The sequence below is a fragment of the Talpa occidentalis genome, unplaced genomic scaffold (genome assembly GCF_014898055.3).
Source record: "Talpa occidentalis isolate TD23 unplaced genomic scaffold, MPIMG_talOcc4v2.1 talOcc4.5, whole genome shotgun sequence".
Lineage (NCBI taxonomy): Eukaryota > Metazoa > Chordata > Mammalia > Eulipotyphla > Talpidae > Talpa > Talpa occidentalis.
The window spans coordinates 50367946-50387888 of NW_023604861.1; the positions used below are offsets into that span (position 1 = coordinate 50367946).

Genomic DNA, 19943 nt, shown 5'->3' on the forward strand with positions numbered 1-19943 from the left:
TGGATTTGCTGGATCACCTGGTAGATTGATTTTTAATATTTTGAGACACCTCCATACTGTTTCTCATAGGGACTGGACCAGCCTACATTCTCACCAACTGTGTAAGAGGGTTCCTTTTTCTTCACATCCTCACCAACTCTTATTTCTGGCCGTTTTTGATATGGGCCATTCTCACATGAGTGAGATTGTAGCTCATTGTGTAAACCTAAATTTATAATGAGTCCAAGTTCATTTCATGGAAGGTGGGATGTGAATTGTATTGAAGGAAACACAGTAAATAAAATATTAGTGAAAAGGTGTAAATGACACCTAGTATGTACTTGGTTACTGTAAGTAAGGTAATATGATGAAAAATTAAGTGCTGGTAGGAAACATGAAATAATTCGAGCAGTTCAAAAATATATTGAATAAGGCAGAGTAAGCAGAAAGTTAGAAAAACAACAACGGCAGAAGATAATTGTGGTAGCTGCGAGTTAGAGAATTGATTCTGTAGGAAGGTTAACACCCAGTATGGAGAAAAACACAGTTTGGGTTGATTTCATTTAACAAATACTGATGTAAAGTATGTGTCATGAGCTGGTTTTATAGTGGTGAAGAAAATGTCCAGATAGGGTTTTTAAATTTATGGTGTAGCTTCTTGAATATTGGAGCAAGGATCCTCGTTTTTGATCAAGTCTGCCAAAATTCCAGTTTGAAAGCTTGTTTGGCTCATGATGAGGGAGGTTGGGTTAATAGTTTCATAAACATGGAATTTTAAGATTTGAGAATGGTTACAGACTTAACAGTTGATAATATAGGCTGGCCCCTGGAGTTATGAAACCTTGATATAGGTCTTGCATTTGAATTGAGAACTTCTAATTTGGAGGTATTTTATTGATTTAAGCAATGATTGTATGTGGTTGGCTGTGAGCTTCTTCTGTATTTGGTTGGCTTTTTCACCAGGAAGAGTTGTTATCATTCCCATAAGGAGAAATGTCTTAATTTTAAACTACTGCCTCACAATTTGTTTTACCTATCTTGTGGATTTCTCAGTTTGCATGATCATGACCTACTTCCAGGCTTTGGGGTAATGAAAAGTCCTCCCAAAAGAATAGCTACAGATCTGTTCTAGTTACAACAGAAGAATTTATGAGAAGAATATTGAAGAGCAAGAGATTAAACTAGAATCTTTTTGGATTATTTTACAATTGAAAAATTTAAAGTATCTTTTTTTGGGGTCATTGTTTTGGTCTTATTTTATATGCCTTTTTTTTCTTTTATTGGGTAGAACTTAAAGATTATTAATTTGGGAGTATTTTAAAAAATATTTAAGGACTAAATTTTTTTTAAAGATTTATTTATACATGATCTGGGGTACACGCCAGAGGCGTGGGAGGGTGAGCGAATTCACCAGAGGCAGAGTGGGGAGCAGAACAGGCAAACGGACCAGAAACACTGCTGAGGGGAGCAACAGGCAAGACTGGAGAGGTCTGCCGCGCCATGTGGTTATCGCCCTGCCTGGCCAGGAATCGAACCCATGCTGCAGAGGCTGTGGACAGCTTCACATGCTACGCTCAATCTGCTGCACCACCAGGGAGGCCCTACTAAATTTTTTTTTAATCTTAGTTGATGTCAAGTTCTTATTTTCTCTTCTACAGTAGTAGTATATACATGATAGAAAATTATTACTTTGATCATTATCTTTCCACTATCAGATTGTTGTTGTCATCAGAAAATTTTTTTTATATGCCTGGCTTCATGTTTAGGTTAGTGATTATTGGAGAGATTATAAGTGAATGGCTATTGGCTTTCATCTTAAGATGGAGTCAGTATGGCAAATCAGGAAAGGGTTAATTCAGACATTTTATACAACTATCAAAGTAATGATTTTTGAAGGATGTACTCTTGGTAGTATTTTTCTTGAGAAACTACTCAGTCATCTGCTTACTACATTCTTCCCATTAAAAAATATGCTTGTTTATCATTTAATTTACAGAGAAATATTTTTTTCTGTTTGATTTTTGACTGATAGCATGCTTTGCAGAATTTGCTTTTATAATTTTAACCTTTCCCAAACTTTTCAAAAACATCTCCACAAAAATTTGACTCAAGTGACATTGACTCTATCTCTATCTAGGTACAAAGGGAGATGTAGGAAAAAAAAATCAAGATATGGAATAGACTGAGAAATAGGGAAAAACAAGTTATAATGATAGGTAGGAAACTTGACAAGTTAGCTTTTTCTAAGGGACATTGAAAATCTCAAAGCTTCTGTAATCTGTTGTTTTTTTCACTTGGTCATTTTGTTTTGTAATTTTAAGTTTCCTAAACTGGGTTCTCCCTATATAATTATCACTTAGTGCTTTTTTTCAGCAAACTTGATCAGTTCTCAGCCATTGTGACCTTTTTTTAATTCTAACATTATTAATTAGTATAATTTTTTAAAAAGATTTATTTATTTATGCATACAAGAGCTGGGGTGTAGGCCAGAGGTGCAGGGGTTGAGAGGATTCATCAAACAGAGTGGGGAGCAGAACAGGCAAATAGATCCACTGAAATACACTCCTGAGGGGAGCAGTGGGCAAGACAGGATCCATCTGCTGTGCCATGTGGGTCACCTCCTTGGCTGGGGATTGAACTCATGCTGCAGTAGTTGCAGATTGCTTCACAGTGCTGACACTTAACCCCTTGTGCCACCAGGGAGGCCCTAGTATAAATTTTTTTTTAAAGATTTATTTATGCATACAAGAACTGGAGTATAGGCCAGAGATGCGGGGGGGTTAGAGGATTCACCAGAGACAGTGTGGGGAATAGAACAGGCAGATTGACTGAAACACACTGCTGAGGGGAGCAGCGGGTGAGTCAGGAGAGGTCTGCTGTGCCATGTGGGTAGCTCCCTGGCCGGGGATCAAACTTGTGCTGCAGTGGCTGCGGATAGCTTCATGAATTGTGTCTTACCTTGTAAATCAAAATTACAAGAGGCCCAGTATGAATTTTTTTAAAAGATTTATTTATGCATACAAGAGCTGGGGTGCAGGCCAGAGAGAGGTGCAGGGGGTAAGAAGATTGACCATAGACAGAGTGGGGAGCAGAACAGGTGGATCTACTGAAATACATTGCTGAGGGGAGCAGCGGGAGAGACTGGAGAGGTCTGCTATGCCATATGGGTCACCTCCCTGCCTGGGGATCAAATTCGTGCTGCAGTGGCTACAGATAACTTTATAGTGCGCCACCAGGGAGGCCCTAGTTTGTATAAATTTTAGTTTAATGAGTTTTCAAGTGTCTTTTTTAAACTTGCTTTAAGGTCATGGTAAATGAGTTACTGTTTTCCTGTGATGGGTAATAAGATATAGTGTTATACGATGGTGTGCATTAAAAAATTTCCAGCCAAATATTTCTTTTTCCTGATGCTTAAAAATTTATCATGATAGATACTGATAGGCGCAGACTTTCACTTTAACCGTTTCAGTGGGTATTTTCATTTGACATATACCATCTAAAAATATTTCATCTTTTTTTTTTTTAAAGGATATATTTATGTTTATAACAAGGCAGTTGAAGGGTCTAGAAGATACAAAGAGCCCACAATTCAATAGGTATTTTTATTTACTGGAGGTAAGTAATATATCTTGGCATGACATTTTAAATGGGTTTGGTGCTCTATATTTTTGCTGATTATATATGTTTCACCTTTTTTTAATCTCTTATTTTTAGAACATTGCTTGGGTCAAGTCATATAACATATGCTTCGAGTTGGAAGATAGCAATGAAATTTTTACCCAGTTATACAGAACATTATTTTCAGTTATAAAGTAAGTTTTTTTCCTTCATTAGCAGTAGGACTTTAATAAAATACAAAGATTTTTTTAAGTTGTAGATAAATATTTATAAACTGTGTTATGATTAATATTGGAAGACAAAGATATAACATAAGACTTCATTAACATTTTTATAGATGTTTTAAAAATGAATGGAACTTAATTTTGTATTACAAGGTAGTGGTATTACAAGACTGGCATAAGGTAATTTATACCCAAGTGTAAAAATATTATTTGGATTATTGTATTTTTACTGATTATTTAAATTATATATTTCTGACTTTTTTGTGTACTCTTTAAAATTAATAGAATTAACTTAGCAGGGCAATTGATTTTGAATTTAAGTCACAACTACAGTTCCATTTAATTACTTTATGAGGCTGTTTAAAATTATGGAAAAGTAATCCAGCAGATGTAGAGTACAACTATATTTTGGATACTGCTGTGAGATTTGGGAGGAAGAAAATTTTGAAATAAGTATCCTGAATTTGATTTCATAATACTTTAGTTTCATTAAAAAAACCCAGTATGTGTTATTGCCATGCGATTAAATCCTATACATTTTAGTTATATTTTAAATAAAACATCTATTTTGAATTTCAGCAATGGCCACAACCAGAAAGTTCATATGCACATGGTAGATCTTATGAGCTCTATTATATGTGAAGGTGATACAGTGTCTCAGGAACTTTTGGATACTGTTTTGGTAAATCTGGTACCTGCCCATAAGGTAAGTAGCAATACTGAAATACCTATCATCTAGTAATATTAAGGCCCACAATTTGTGCTTATGTTCAATTACAATTTATCCTGCTTAAAACTTAGTTTTGAAGAACATGTCACTGACTAATAGTAATAAATGTAGTAGTGTTTAATGTTCACTGAAGCACAACATGCTTATTTTTTAAACAGTTTAAAAGAAATAATAGATATAATTCATGTAGTAAAATATGGGTAATAACTCAGTTTTTATAAAGGATATGTTTTAAGGAGTTGATTAATAGCTACTTAGATGCTGGGAGATGTTGTAACTAATTAGACTGTAAGTAAAAGTAATTGATAGTGTAGGTGGAAAGGAGGAGTGAAATTTAAAGGGAAGTCTCTACTAATTTGGATACAATGGATAAATGATGACAAGTGTTTCTTGCCTGTGTCACGTTAATCAAGGGGTATGTGTATGTGTATATATGTTCTGTGTATTAGGTATTTTGCTCATTGAGTATCCAGTAAGCAGTTGCAAAAATGGTTCTTTGATTCACAAGTGTTCTAGGTTAAAGAGAGGAGCACAGAAATCATGAGTATAAAGATCTGTACAAAGCTAAGACTTTGCTGACAAGGTGTAATATAAGTTTACAGCTACATAGCTTTCGCACAAATGATGTGTCAGTGAAAATGACTTCAAAATCCAAAATTTCCAAACTCCTTAAGAAAGTTACCATCAGTGTTTGAAGTCCAACACTACAAATAGCAAGAGTAGACCTAAAAAACCTTACAATTTATGTGTTAGATAAAAATAATAAAATTTCCTTAATAAGATAGCATATGTATAAAGGGATTAAAGACCTAAAAGTAAGATTTAAAAATCACAGTAGCTAGATATATGAAAGGAGAAAGGACTGAGGAAAGAAATGAAGAATTAAAAATTGAACTGAAATTAAAATCTTTATTGAATTATAGAGTTAGAGAACTGGAAGGTAGGGCTGAGAAAATTAATAGAGACTCGGTGAGGTAAAGATAAAAAGAAAACGAAAGGTAGTAAGTGAAACCATAAAAAAAAGATTAATATTTCTTTTTTTTTTAAAGATTTATTTATTTTTATACAAGAGCTGGGATATAGGCTAGAGCTAGCACAGGAAAGTGAGAGGATTCACCAGAGACAGAGCGGGGAGCAGAACAGGCAGACGATTGAAATAGACTGCTGAGGGGAGCAGCAGGCGCTACAAAAGAGGTCTGCCGTGCCATGTGGGATTCTCAATGGCAGGCCGACGGGGATCAAACCCGCACTGCAGAGGCTGAGGACAGCTTCACAGCGCTGCGCTCAACTTGCTGCGCCATCAGGGAGGCCCAAGATTAATATTTAAAAATAAGTAGAGAGTAGAGAAGAAATGATAATTCAAATGTAAATTTGCTTGACATGTTCCAAAACTGATGAAAAGCATAAATATATGGGTATGGTAGCAAAAGTATCATGAACATAATAAGCAGTCCAGGTATATCCTGGAAAAATTGTAGAACTCCAGAACAGAAACAACCCAGGAATTATGCAAAGGGAAAAGGCACAGCCTTTACCAATGAGTAAAGATTGTACTGATTGCTGACTTGTCAGTAGAAGAATAGATACTAGAAAATAGTAGAATTGTATTTCCATAGTGCTAAGATAAAATATGTGTCAACCTAGAGTTGCATGTCCAGTTTGAAGGAAGTTAAGATACCAAATACTCACTTGTCAACAGACCCTTTCCTGAAGAAATTATGTGAATAATTTAGAATAATGAAAACTGAATTTAGAGGAAGTAAAGTAAGTATAACAGATAATGGTGAACAAAGAAATACTTTAAATTTGAACTGTAGCAGTAATAACAGTTATTCATTAACAAAATGATCCTAAACCACTGGATACAAATAATATATGATTGAATGGTTTAATGGAGTTAATGAGTAATATGATCATAGTGATGATTAGGTGTATGGAACTGTTGATTAATTTTGAACTTTAAATGAAGTATTCATTTAAAAAATTTAAAGATTATATTAAAAGGAAGAATTACAATAAATATAAATGGTTCAAGTTTACTAAACATAGATTGTCAGGTTGGATTGAAAATTATCCAGCTGGTCATTATTAAGAGATAACAGCAAAAATAACGGTCACAAAGCAGTTGAAAGTAAAAGGATGGAAAAAAGATTTGCCAGGTACATACTACCTGAAAGAAAACTGAAGTAGTTTATATTAATATTAGTTGTAATTGCCTTTAATTGATAAAGAAGAGATTATATGGTGATAAAAGTTTGCAAGATGATGTCTAGTTTTAGGTACATAGACTCAAAATATAAAAGCATAAATTGAGAGAACTATAAAGAAGAAACAAACTCACAATTTGGTAGGCCATTTTAACACATTCCCAGTAATTATCAATCAAGTAGACTCTTAGTAAGAAAATTGAAGATTTGAAACTAAAAACAGTCATAGTCTGTCAAAAGAATTAATCACAATGGCAATTATAAACTAGTGTGTCCCATTTAAGAAGTTATTAAAAACATCAGACTATATAAAGTATACAAGGAAGAAAACAATAAAGAACAGAAATCAATAAAATAGAAAACACAGTGATATTTCACAAATACCCATAGTTGGTAATTTGAAGAGGGGCAAACCCTTGATAAGTTAGGCATACAGAAAGAGTATTTAGAGTGAAATGAAGAACAGCAGACTTCAAAAAGATCCAAAGATAATTCTATAAACTATTTTACTTTATGACAAATTATTTGAAATGGGACAGAATTCCTAGAAAATTAAACTTGACAAATTTGTCTTGAGAGAAAATCTTGAATAACATGCAATTACTAAGTTTTAATTGGTTTTTAAAACTATGTTCGTAAAGCAAAAACTCTTCTCCTAAACAATAATATCAAATATAGTAATAAAAGGAAAAGCAACAGAACTTAAAGCAACCACCAAAGAGCTTAACCGATTTCTTTGCATCACATAAATGGGATATATTGTTAATATTCAGGAAAATTTTCCAAATTACAAAAAAAGGAAGGAATGTTCCAACACAACTTATTTTATGAGCAGAACAATCTTCAGGGAAACGGCACAAAAGCAAGACAGGAGAATCATAAGTGAATTTAATTTTAAGTATAGTCACATAAATCCAATATAAAATACAGAAGGTAATATCCAGAATAGTATAAAGTATGTAAGAGGCAAATTGATTTATTTTAGGGATATGAGAATGGATTAACGTTAGACAATGTTCGTCACAGATTAACATACTTGCATAAATTAACAGATCAAAGGAAAAGTATCAGTAGATGTAGGACAAGGTCCTTTGATAAAATTTTATGTATGTATGATAAAATCTCTTAGGAGATTTGAAATAGAAAGGGATTTCCTTAAACAGATGAGGATATGTATAACAATATACTTGATTAAGTACTGGAGCATTTTCTTTGAGTTTAGTGACATTTCAGAGAAGTTACTTCTGTTCAGGAAGAAGTATGTAGCTTCTCCTCAACGTTGGAGGTTAATCAACATTGAGGATTGTCTGCTCTTATGGGCAGATAATCCGCTTAAAATAGAACAGAATATGTGCCTGTGTCATTTGACAAAGTGCTTCAGAAATTCACGTTGAAGAACATATGACCAATAATAGACAGTTCTGAATAATAAGAAAAGTGGGGACTTATCCTACCTTGTATTAAGACATGTTTCTGTTTGTCCCTTTTACGATAACCAGACGGTAAAGACAAGGGGGCATACTGAATTAATGGAGACTTTACAAATGGATACATGATTATATGGAATCTTGAGAGTGTGGGTATTAAAGGTTGTTGGAAGGAATGGACTATTTAGTGAATGGTTTTAGGGCAACTGAATATCCTGAAAATAGTATTAGATTCTTATTTCATACTATACATAAAAATAAATTACAGATAGAATAAAGATCTAACTGAAAAGCAAGTCTTTAACTTTTTATGTTAAAATATAAAACATCTTACCTTCAATGTAGAGAAGAATTTCTTATGAAAAATAAAGAGAAAGCCTTAAGATACCTTAAATATTGTGAAAAAAAAGTATAGATATGTGAAACAGTTAATTTACAAAGATTTAGTATAGAACTTAGAAACTCTAGAAATAAATAAGAGCAAGACAGAACAACTCATTTGAAAACTGGTAAAATCAGAATTCATAGTCCTATATACGGCATAATTTAATGTCTATGAATAGTATGTTATGTAGTAAAATGGTAAATAACAGAGACAGACGAAGTAGTACAATACAGAATCACTGTAGATTAAACAAAAAATTACTGAGTATGAGTTTCATGATATATAGTGTTCTTGTTCTCTAATATATTTAAACTGGAACAGTGATTTTTTAAAAGAAGATCTTTGTTCTTGTAGAAACACATTTCTTACACTGTTTTTCTTTTCATACTCTACTCTTTATTTTCTGTTGTATACCTATGTTCTGAGATGTGCTTGAGTAGATCTGCTTTAATATAAATCTTTTGATTTTACTCATCAGTGAACCCGCCCCATTCCTGCCCACACTAGGATCCAGTTCACACTTTTATGATGTTTTGGTTCCTCTGAACCTATAGTGAAATAACCTTTATTTGTACTCAATAGAATGGATTTGATTTAGGGGCTAGTTTAGGATGACTAATTGTCTTTTGTCTCATCTAATTAACTTTTATTGTATTTTATCTTAAGCCCTGAATGAGATATGAAGAGAATATAATTATTTTTGCTTGGAAGGGATCATATGATTTAGTAGAACAGTTTTCAGAGAAGAAAAGTGACTTTGCCCCCTTTTATTCTGAATCTTAGTTTTCTCCTTAGAGATATTTAATAGTGATAATATTTATGTTTTTCAGAATTTAAACAAACAAGCGTATGATTTGGCTAAGGCTTTACTGAAGAGGACGGCTCAAGCTATTGAACCATATATTACTAATGTAAGTCTTACCTGTATTTGGTTGTTAGAAGGATTAGCTAAAATTTTAAAGACTTTGAGGTTCAAATTTTAGGCAAGTAGTACATATTTTTAAGTTTTGTGTTGTGTATATCATATATTTTATTTCTCATTCAAAATTATTTTTGGTTAATATTTTCTAGAAGGTTAGCTCTTATCTTCATTCACTTGCTTCTTTCAAATTGCCTAAGAACTAAAACACCTTAAAATTAAAAAAAAAATACATTTTATTTGAGGTAACATTGGTTAATAACATTGTTTTAGTTTCAGGTGTGCACCATTATGATTTTACACCTGTTCATCACATCATGATCTCCACCATAAGTCTAGTTTCCACCCTTCATTGTATACTTCACCTCTTTTACCCATTTTATAACCACCAGTTTTCGCAGATTTTGTTTTTGTAAATGCTTTGGTTAGTAAGATATACTTTATAATATTTGAAAGAGTTAAATGTAATTCTAAAATACATGGAATATTGTAAAGGCAGAACAGGACACAGTGCAGGTTTTCTGATCCCATGCAGACCGGGTAAAGGAGGAGTCAGAGTCCTCAGTAGTTTTGCAGGTTTTTTATTTGGGGTTCACCAGGCATATGGCAGGCTGGGGTGCTGGCTGGGGGGCTGGGAGGCTGGCAGGCCTCCCAGCCCCCAGCAAGTCTTCACTCTATCTGGGCTCTCTGGTGATCTCGGCTTCTCTTTGGCTTCTGCTTCGGCTTCTACTGCTGCTACTGATGCTGCTGGCGTCCCCCCGTGACGCTGCCCTTAAAAGCACAGTCTTAGCTCAGCTGAATCCCATCTACCTATGCCCACACCCTATTCCAGGTGCCCTCCATCAGGCATGCATTCAGGACAAGGATCCATCATCTATCCTGATGGCAGAAGGGCAGAAAAGCCTGACATTTTCTTTACCCTACAAATATATTTCATTATTCAGAGAAATTGCTCATAGTTTTTTGAAATTAAGTTGATATACACAGGTAGAAGATAAGGATTAATATCAATATCTAGAAATTGAAGGCAGTTATGAATGGTAATGATTTGGTTGAAGTTACTTATCTCATTATCCCTGGGACAGATTCCATATATACCCATCTTTTCTGAGAAAGGGGAAGAGTTGTAATGAAATGAGATGTTTCAGTATCATTCCAAATCTACTTATTTATAATTAATCATCTTGTATTTTCAGAAGAAATGTATTTTAACTGATAGATTCACTGGTAGAAGCTTTTTGTAAGTTTTATTTTTTCTTCATAGTTCTGTTGAATTCCACCACTTCTTTTTTTTTTAAAGATTTATTTCATTTATGCATACAAGAGCTGAGGTGTAGGCCAGAGGTGCAGGGTGTGAGAGGATTCATTCACCTGAGACAGACTGGGAAGCAGAACAGGTGGATCCACTGAAATACATTGCTGAGGGGAGTAGTGGGCAAGACAGGAGAGGTCTGCTGTGTTGTGTGGGTTAGCTCCCTGGCTGAGGATTGAACTCATGCTTCACTGGCTGCTAATAGACTTAACCCCTGATGCTACCAGGGAGGACCCAGTTACACCACTTTAGATGGCCCCATTCACATGAAATATATGTGAATTTATTTTGTCCTGGGACAAACCTAGAACGCTGTTAATGTTGACCTCTGGAATTGTGTAGTAGTTCTCTCCTTCTACCTCCTTTCCACTTTTACCCACCTCCAGTCACGTATAGGATATAAATCTGTCTTCTTGCAAAATGTGAGAAAGAAAGCCTTTTATAATTTCTTACATATTTAATTTTCCTAAAGTATAAAATTTAAGTACGTAAAAGTCATCATGAAAAGAAGTACATACTTTTAAAACAGTACATGGATAAATCCCAACTTTTGTTCCTGGTTTATAGCTTTAAATGATTCTAGCCATTTGATGATGTGGAAAAATTGGATTTGTAAATAAATTGTTCTGGAATTTACAAAAGCTGGAGAATCAAGTTTTATAATCTAAATAGCTCTAAGATTGGCAGGGAGTTCCTTGTATTGATTTCTTTAAGTTATGTGAGTCTTGGGTATTGGTGAGAGTAAATTGGCTGGATTGAATGGATTGAGTTATTTTTACATTATTTACTTAATAGTACTTGAAGGATGTAGACCCAGATTTAAATCTGTAAATTATAACTCCTTCCCTTTTCCATTGCTTCAAGTGCCTGTCAATGTCTATCTCCATGGGCCTTTAGCTCCACTAGGTGAGCTCCTCCTGGTGGTCATTTATTTAAATTGATAATGCCAAATCAGATGTTTTTTAGGGGAACGCTTAAATTGTTTTGGTGCCTTTTTCTGCCACAGAAATAAGAAAACAGCATTATACATCATGTATCTTCTCTAGGATTTGGGAAAATAATATTTGATTGGCTAATAAAAGAAGTAAAAGTTTAAGATAAAGTAATGGTATTTGTTGGAGCTCAGTAATTAGGTTTATTGTACTATATTCTCTCAACATTTGTACCTATTAGAGAATATTAACAATAACAGTTAAAAGAAAGATAAAGACTAAGGAAATACTTTTAGCTTTTCCAGAAAATTAATATAAAATAATTTCTATGACTTATATCTTATGGTAATTTGCTGTTCTTTTTTGTTCTACAGAAATAGGACTCTCCTCAAACCACCCCCCACCCCCCGCCCTTGCTTAATCTTGCTTAGCCTCTGGTTTTACATCTGTGAATTGGGGTTAATAATGCTGGGGTTATGACAGAGAATATGTAAAAACTCTTTTGGAAGTAAAATTGGCCATTTATTTCTAAGGTAGAATTTATTCTAAGGTAGAATTTACCTTACTCATACTACTTGAATAAATCTGCATCTGCCTCTTCTATTGTAAGCCCTCCTGAAGGGCATGGATTGTTTTACATTATTGATTTACTAAATATATTTTACATTATTTATTAATTTACTAAATATATATTGGGTATCTATTGTCAATTACGGTGCTAGGCTCTTGTTATACAGTAGAGAAGACTCATTTGGTCATTTCCTTTATGGAGATTATAAGTGTTAAATAAATGTTTTTGATGGATTTGTAAGAAGTTAAAGCAGGATTGATATTTGCTTTTTTAAATTTTCAAATGAGTTTTCCCCACACTGATAGAAGAAGAGGATGATTTCATTACCAAGGTGGCCAGATGGGAAAGGATTTTTGGTTTTGTTTAGCAAAAAATAGATCTACCAGTTTTAAAAAAAAAAATTTGGGAACAGAAACAACAAAGTCACTTTGTTTTCACCCTGAATGAAAATTTTTAAAGCTCAACATTGTGAAATTCTTTTCCAACAAAATTGATAAGCAAAGAGGAAGGACAAGTTAATTTTAAAATCAGTGAAGAAAGAATAGCAAAATAGCATTTGTTCTCTTCATGCTAGATAGTTTGTAAAGATTCATAGACCAGAAAAAATACTATGTTTATGAATGGCCCAGAGTTAAAAGGACGCAGAAAAGACACTTTTCTTTGCATATAGAAGGCCTAATTAAGCCAAACTATGTGTTAACTCTCACAGGGAAAAGAAATCAGCTTATGTGTTATAAAGAATCCTTAACTCTTTATTTAAGGAGACAGAAGATACTGTTCAGAATATGTGACATATGTTTCAGATTAGTTTTTAATGTATTTTTAGGACACTAAGTAGAACATATGACCTTTATGCCATGTGTCTTACCATTTTTGATAGTAAGATGGTGATCTTAGCATGGAAACTGGCTAGGAAAAAAATTTTGTCAGACATGGATTTTCCTTGTGTTTCTGTGTGCTTTTGATTGGATTTTAATTGGTGCTGTAAACTTTGTACATATGTAAAATAATCAGAATGTAAAGGAATGTAAAAGAAGTCAAAAAGGATTAGAAAGAGAGTGTTAAAAATATAAATTGCATATTTAAAAAATGGAGTTGGCTCTTATAATGAAGGTGCAAAGTTTTGTCTTAGATGCTAGAGTCGCCTATACATGCTAAGGTGAACAAGAGGAGGTTACCCTGCCTTAAGAAATTTATCATAGATAACTGGATTGAAAAGATGTGGTATATATACACAATGGAATACTACTAAGCAATCAAAAAAGATAATCTCATGCTATTCACAGCAACATGGATGGAGCTGGAAGGGATTATGCTCAGTGAAAAAAGCCTAAAGGAAAAAGAAAAATATTGGGTGGTTTTACTCATAGGAGGAATATAGGGAAACTGCATAAGGGATCAGGGAGGGAAAAAAAAACAACAAAATTAACAGGCAGCTATAAATCAGAGACATTCTGCAGGGGAGGGGAAGGTAGAGGGATCAGAACAGGAAGGAAGAGCACAAGAGTCTGTAGTGATAGTGAACAGGTGAATTGGTGGTGGGAATTAATATGGGGACTATGAGAGGAGAAAGCGTACATTGTACAAAAATGAACAATGATGTAAAATACATATAAATCAATAAATAGATTAAAAATTTTTCTGTATATTAAAAAAGAAATTTAATAGAGAAATACATGTGTACAAATACTGGGCAAATTATGGTAACTATCATAGTGGAGAATAAAGTGTATTTAGTAGGTAGCATGTCTGTTGATCTTTTAATTGATGAATCAGTACAAATTACCTATCTTTAATTGTGTGCAAGGTGAATTCCATGTTTTATCTTTTTTTCAAAAAAATTATCTATCTATCTATCTATCTATCTATCTATCTATCTATCTATCTATCTATCTATCTATCTATCTATACAAGCACTGAGTACAGTCAGAAGCGCAGGAGGGTGAGAGAATTCACCGAGCCAGAGTGGGGAGCAGAGCAGGCAGAAGGACCGAAGTACACTGCTGAGGGGAGCAGCGGGCGGCAGGAGAGGTCTGCGCGCCATGTGGGACCCTCCTCCCGTGGCCGGGGAGCAGCCGGGGATCGAACCGGCACAACAGAGGCTGCGAGCAGCTTTGCAACCCAGTGCTCAACCGCTGTGCCACCAGGGAGGCCCCCGTTTTAATCTTTTTATATAGCCTGTAGTGATTGTTCACCTATTGTTAGAAAATGTTTTGATTGCCAGCTGTGACATATGACTATTTTGAAATAATTTAATTGCATAGTAACTAAGATTTTGGAAAATTCATTTTATCTGTGATGTTTCTACTAATGATAAATTTTCTTTCTCAAAAGTTTTTTAATCAGGTATTGATGCTTGGGAAAACATCTATCAGTGATTTGTCAGAGCATGTCTTTGACTTAATTTTGGAGCTGTACAATATTGATAGTCACTTGCTGCTCTCAGTTTTACCCCAGCTTGAATTTAAATTAAAGGTAATATTCTGAAAATAATGTGATTGTATCAACCAAATTAGAAAATAACATTATTTTTGTCTTTTAAATTCTTATAGTGGTTTTAACTGAATATTACAGATGGGTTATTTTGTTGTTACTCATTTATATGCTTGTGCCTTTCCTGTTTGTGTATTTCCAATGTCTGGCATGATAGTTAGTGGAGTACTAAATGAATGACTACCAGGTTGGTATTTTTCTCTGTATAAATTCTAGGTTGTGACTGCCTTTTGACGTCATAAATGTCCATCAAGCTTTTTGTTTTCAAAACACAGTTTATAGTGGTTCCTGATATCCCCTGATTGGGCCATCAAAGTAGTTTAGGATCTTACCCACAGTTTTTCCTTTGTGCATAATTATCTTATACTTGCATATGCTGAACGTTCCTTGTCTCAAAATTCTCTGGAATTTTTTTGGCAGCGTATTCCTATCATCGTGACATTAAATTATGCCATAAAATTGAGTTTCACTTGTAGATTTGGGAATATACTTTTTTTAAATCATTACCGAAAGATTAAAGCTGGTTATAATTATTAATCTTTGATTGTCAGTGTACATCCCACAAAAGTTTTTAAATAATTTCCATGTTGTATTTCTTGTTTCTGAAAGTTTTGGTTTGTCTTTTTCAAAAACAAAAAAATAAACATGTTGTTAGTGTAAATATCCGCCCTCCCCAGCCCCTCTCCCAAAAAAAAAAAAAAAAAAAAAAAAAAGCTGGTAAATAATCTCATTTTTTTCTGGGGTATATATTTGGTATGTTTCTCAAGTGAGCTATTAGGTTGTTAGCCTCTCTTTTTTCATGTAATTAGCAATTTTGATGAGATATAGGCAGTTATTCCTTTATTTGTTGGCCTGATTTTCTCTAATAAAAATGTTGAGTAAATACTTGCTATGTGCATTTTCCCATACACTGTAAGAAATTCAAGAATAAGGACTTGTCATTCCAGTTTTTAGCAAATTTAACATCCAGTATGTGAGGAAGAGGGAAAAATAATCCAGATCTAATAAGAGGCCAGATATTGTGTCATAAAAGATACAAACAGAATATAATTGAAGCAAAGGAAGCAGCAGAAGAATATAGAGGTAGAAAGGTACTGGATGAATTCATGGAGCATGAAGAATTATGCTTAGACAATAGCATAAAATAAATTTAAATTGTCTTTGGCTGAAATTAGGGTTCTCACCTGTGTAGCCTTAATAATTTTTTAGGATTTTTTTTTTATTTTTGTTTTTAAATGCTTTAGAGATTGTTGTAATGTGCTACCATATTTGAGAAGTACTTAGTGTTTTTAGAAGAATAATGAAAGAAATAATGGAGATGATAAATAAGTAGGAGTGCACTTAATGTTAGTCTGAGGCACTGGTTTCAAAAATATTGTGTAGTGCCATCCATAGTACCTTGTGTATCAAAGCTTTTTGATATTCCCAACATTCAAGTTTAGTATTGTGGTTGTCTCACTTATATAACCATTATGATATTTGTTGGAGGTACCAAAATCAATAAAATAGAGTTATTGTCCCTACTGAAGAAATTTTTCATGTGGAGTTCATGAAAGGTTTTCTGTGAATTGGATAAAGGAAGTGATGGGAAAGATTTGTATTCTGAATATGTCTATCTTACAGTTTTAAAGTTGTGATTGTGTTTTGTTTTAGAGTAATGATAATGAGGAACGCCTGCAAGTTGTTAAATTACTGGCAAAAATGTTTGGGGCAAAGGATTCAGAATTGGCTTCTCAAAATAAACCACTTTGGCAGTGCTACTTGGGCAGGTAAATGATTTTGGTGACCTGTTTAAAAGTAACATATGTCTGTATTTGATTATATTATTTTAAAACACTATCCATATTTAGGATTTTTTTTGAACTCATGAAAATGAAGGGTTTTTATATTTTGAAATATTTGAATGCTGATAGTGATTTGTCATGTTTATAATTTCCTTTTTTCTTTTCATCTTTTATCTTTGATAATTTTAAAAAAGATGCTTACTAAAAACTGTCTCAGAGTATTATAATGTTTTATTACATAGCAGTGATTAATTACAACAGAAAATACACTATTGTGAGATACAACTCCTCCATAAAAAGTTGTATTTAGTTCCATTACTTGGAAATACTACAAGGATAAGGGCATCCACAGAATGAATAAATACTAGACACTGTATCTTCCTTTTTCTATCCTCAATCATTTTTCACTTTAAAGAAAATGATAATCTGGATTCTCAGTGTGCTTTTAGTCACAAATCTCCTGAAATTGGTTTGTAAATTTTTGAGTGTGTTTGTATATTTCTCTTTTCATTAGTTTTTCCTAAAGACACCCCCAACCATGAATATGGCAAAGCCACTTCATGGGCCCTTACTGAAAACTACCTTTATCCTCAGCATGAAGGAGGATTTCACTCCCACCAATTTTTTCTTATAGTAAATATGTAATTGTTATAAATAAATAGGATTTATAAGACTCTTGTTCTGTTTTTTGTTTTTTTTTTGGTAGTGAAATATTTACCTTGTTATAATTACACTTTTCATTTAAATTGTAAAACTGTCAATGAATTATTGTCCATGATTTAAAAAGAAAAATTTAATCTTTTTAATTTTTTTAAAAAACATTTATTTATTTATGCATACAAGAGCTGGGGTACAGGCCAGAGATGCGTGCATGTGTGCGTGTGTGTGTGCATGCATGCGTGCGTGCGTGCGTGTGTGTGTTCACCAGAGACAGAGTGGGGAACAGAACAGGCAGACTGACTGAAATACACTGCTGAGGGGAGCAGCGGGTGAGTCAGGATAGGTCTGCTTTGCCATGTGGGTTGCTCCCTGGCCGGTTGGGGATTAAACTTGTGCTGCAGAGGCTGTGGACTGCTTCATAGTACGGTGCTTAACCCCTTGTGCTACCAGGGAGGCCCAAAAAATTTAATCTTTTTTAGTCTTTTTTTTTCTAGTTTGTTAAATGACATTATAAGCCTTTTTCAATGCTAACACCCCTAAATTTTTCGGTCTGATTTCTTATCTCTCATGTATGTAGCACAGTAATAATAAATATTGACCCATTGTCACTTTGGGCAGAAGGGTGAAATATTTTACGGGTTTAAACTTTGTGGCTCAATTTAAAGCCCATTTTATTTAAGGTATTAAAAGTATAATATAGCTTTGACTCATAATCTGGATTACCCAAACTTTATTTTTGGAGGAAAAAAAATCCTAATTGAAATTCTTGTTGCATTTTTTTTTTTTTACAGTATGCTATATATTAATACAACATATTGAACTATTATGGCTTAGAGACAACTTAGACAAAATATGCTTCCTGATGGAGTACACAATGCCATCTATGAATTAGATTTTCTAAAAAAATGAACCTGAATATGATCACATCTCTAGATCTAACTAGCAATTCTCAAGATTTAGGGGGAGAGGGGATCCTGTCACTTGACATCAGAATGATGTAATTAGCAAAATTTCAACTTTAGAAAAACTACACATAAAATAACAAAACAGTTTATCAAATAATAATAAAAAATGAGATGGAAATACAGGTCCAAAAAGATAATTTTTTCCCCCAAGATTTAGTTATTTATAAAGAATAGGGGTACTGGCCAGAGGTGCAGGAGGGTGAGAGAATTCACCAGAGACAGAGCAGGGAGCAGATCAGGCAGACGGACTGAAATACACAGCTGAGGGGAGTAGTGGGTGAGACTGGAGAGGTCTGCCATGCCATGTGGGTTTCTCCCTGGCTGGCTGGGTATCGAACTAGTGCTGCAGAGGCTGTGGACAGCTTCACAGCGCTGCACTCAACCTGCTGCACTACCGGGGAGGCCCTAAAACGACAATTTTAATGTTTAACTGTGTAAAAGTAATTTGGACACTTTTAGAGTCATGTAAAATCATACTGGTTTTAGTGCAAGATGTACCACACATTTGTGAATGCTCTGTATTTAAGAAAGAATAGCTTGAGGAAAAGTTTTTTTTCCAAACACGGTGTGGGATATTATATAATGTCTGTATGAACTCTGCATATGCAGTTACAAAAATAGGTGTATTTGAAAGCATAGTATTTATAGGAAAAACTTTTCATTGTAATTCTTACATTTCAGCCAAACATGTTATTTAAACATTGTCCTTAAAAGTATATAGTTTAGTTATCACAGGAGATTGTGCTAGCTTAATATACAGGTTCTAGAGTGTCATAAATATGTGGAGTACCAAAAATTTTCTTTAAATAATCTGACTCCACTTTGGATTATCCTGTACACATTAATTTTTCTTTTGGCTAGAAAAAAAGTATAGATTGGTTAAATATATGTTTCTGTTACTTTAAAGATTACTCTGAAACTTTCTGTTTTGTCAGATTCAATGATATCCATGTACCAATCCGCCTGGAATGTGTGAAGTTTGCAAGTCATTGTCTCATGAACCATCCTGATTTAGCAAAGGACTTAACAGGTAACTGTGTAGCCCTAATAGCAAATATTCCTAGATGATCTGTGTGAAAAAATTTGATTTTATATATATAAGAAGCTGCTCCTTACACCCTCTCTCACCTGTCCCACTTTTCAGGTTTTTATGATAGGTGCAGTTTTTTTGTTTCAGTTCATTATTGTGGGAGGTACACTCTGAAGATGAAATTTTACTTTCTAGTAACTACTTAGAGGAACACCTATAAAGTTGCTATTAGAAAATACTAGTTTTTTAGTTTAAGGACAATTTTTAAAACACTTCAGGCATTTGGATTTGAGTAGGTATTGGCATTGAGTGGATTATAAGAGTTAACATCCTTTAATATTTTGAAAACTTAGGTGAATGTTATTGATTTGTAAACTAACTGCTTAGTGGAGGTGACTGTTCTGAAATCTGTGTAAGCGTGTCAGGCAATTTAGAACTTTGAATTTTTGTAGTAATTAGCATATCTGTCGCTGTTCTGTTTATTTTTTTCAACTATGAAATAGTTCAGAAATACAGAGGAATAACAGCTACCATGTCTTCTTGAGAAAAGCTAACATTTTCCATATTTAAGAGATTAAAAAAAATACTTAGTTGAAATGCCCCTCACAAATGATTTTCTTTCCTGCTTCTACAGAGGGTAACCACTCAGTTTGTTTTGTATCCTGTTCGTGTGTTTCTGTTTGTCGTGTGTGTATTTTTCCATAGAT

At 33.8% G+C, this 19943-nt stretch overlaps 1 protein-coding gene across 6 annotated transcripts in view; it reads left to right on the top strand.

Annotated features, from left to right (window-relative positions):
• PDS5B (PDS5 cohesin associated factor B) overlaps positions 1 to 19943 on the top strand; it is a 165522-nt gene that overhangs the window by 59916 nt on the left and 85663 nt on the right. For all 6 annotated transcript variants that reach the window (XM_054701568.1, XM_054701565.1, XM_054701566.1 and 3 more), the window contains exons 4-10: positions 3508 to 3594; positions 3694 to 3791; positions 4401 to 4527; positions 9401 to 9481; positions 14639 to 14779; positions 16451 to 16566; positions 19142 to 19236. In XM_054701568.1, coding sequence (XP_054557543.1) covers positions 3508 to 3594; positions 3694 to 3791; positions 4401 to 4527; positions 9401 to 9481; positions 14639 to 14779; positions 16451 to 16566; positions 19142 to 19236 — 745 coding nt within the window. The remainder of the gene's footprint in view (positions 1 to 3507; positions 3595 to 3693; positions 3792 to 4400; positions 4528 to 9400; positions 9482 to 14638; positions 14780 to 16450; positions 16567 to 19141; positions 19237 to 19943) is intronic.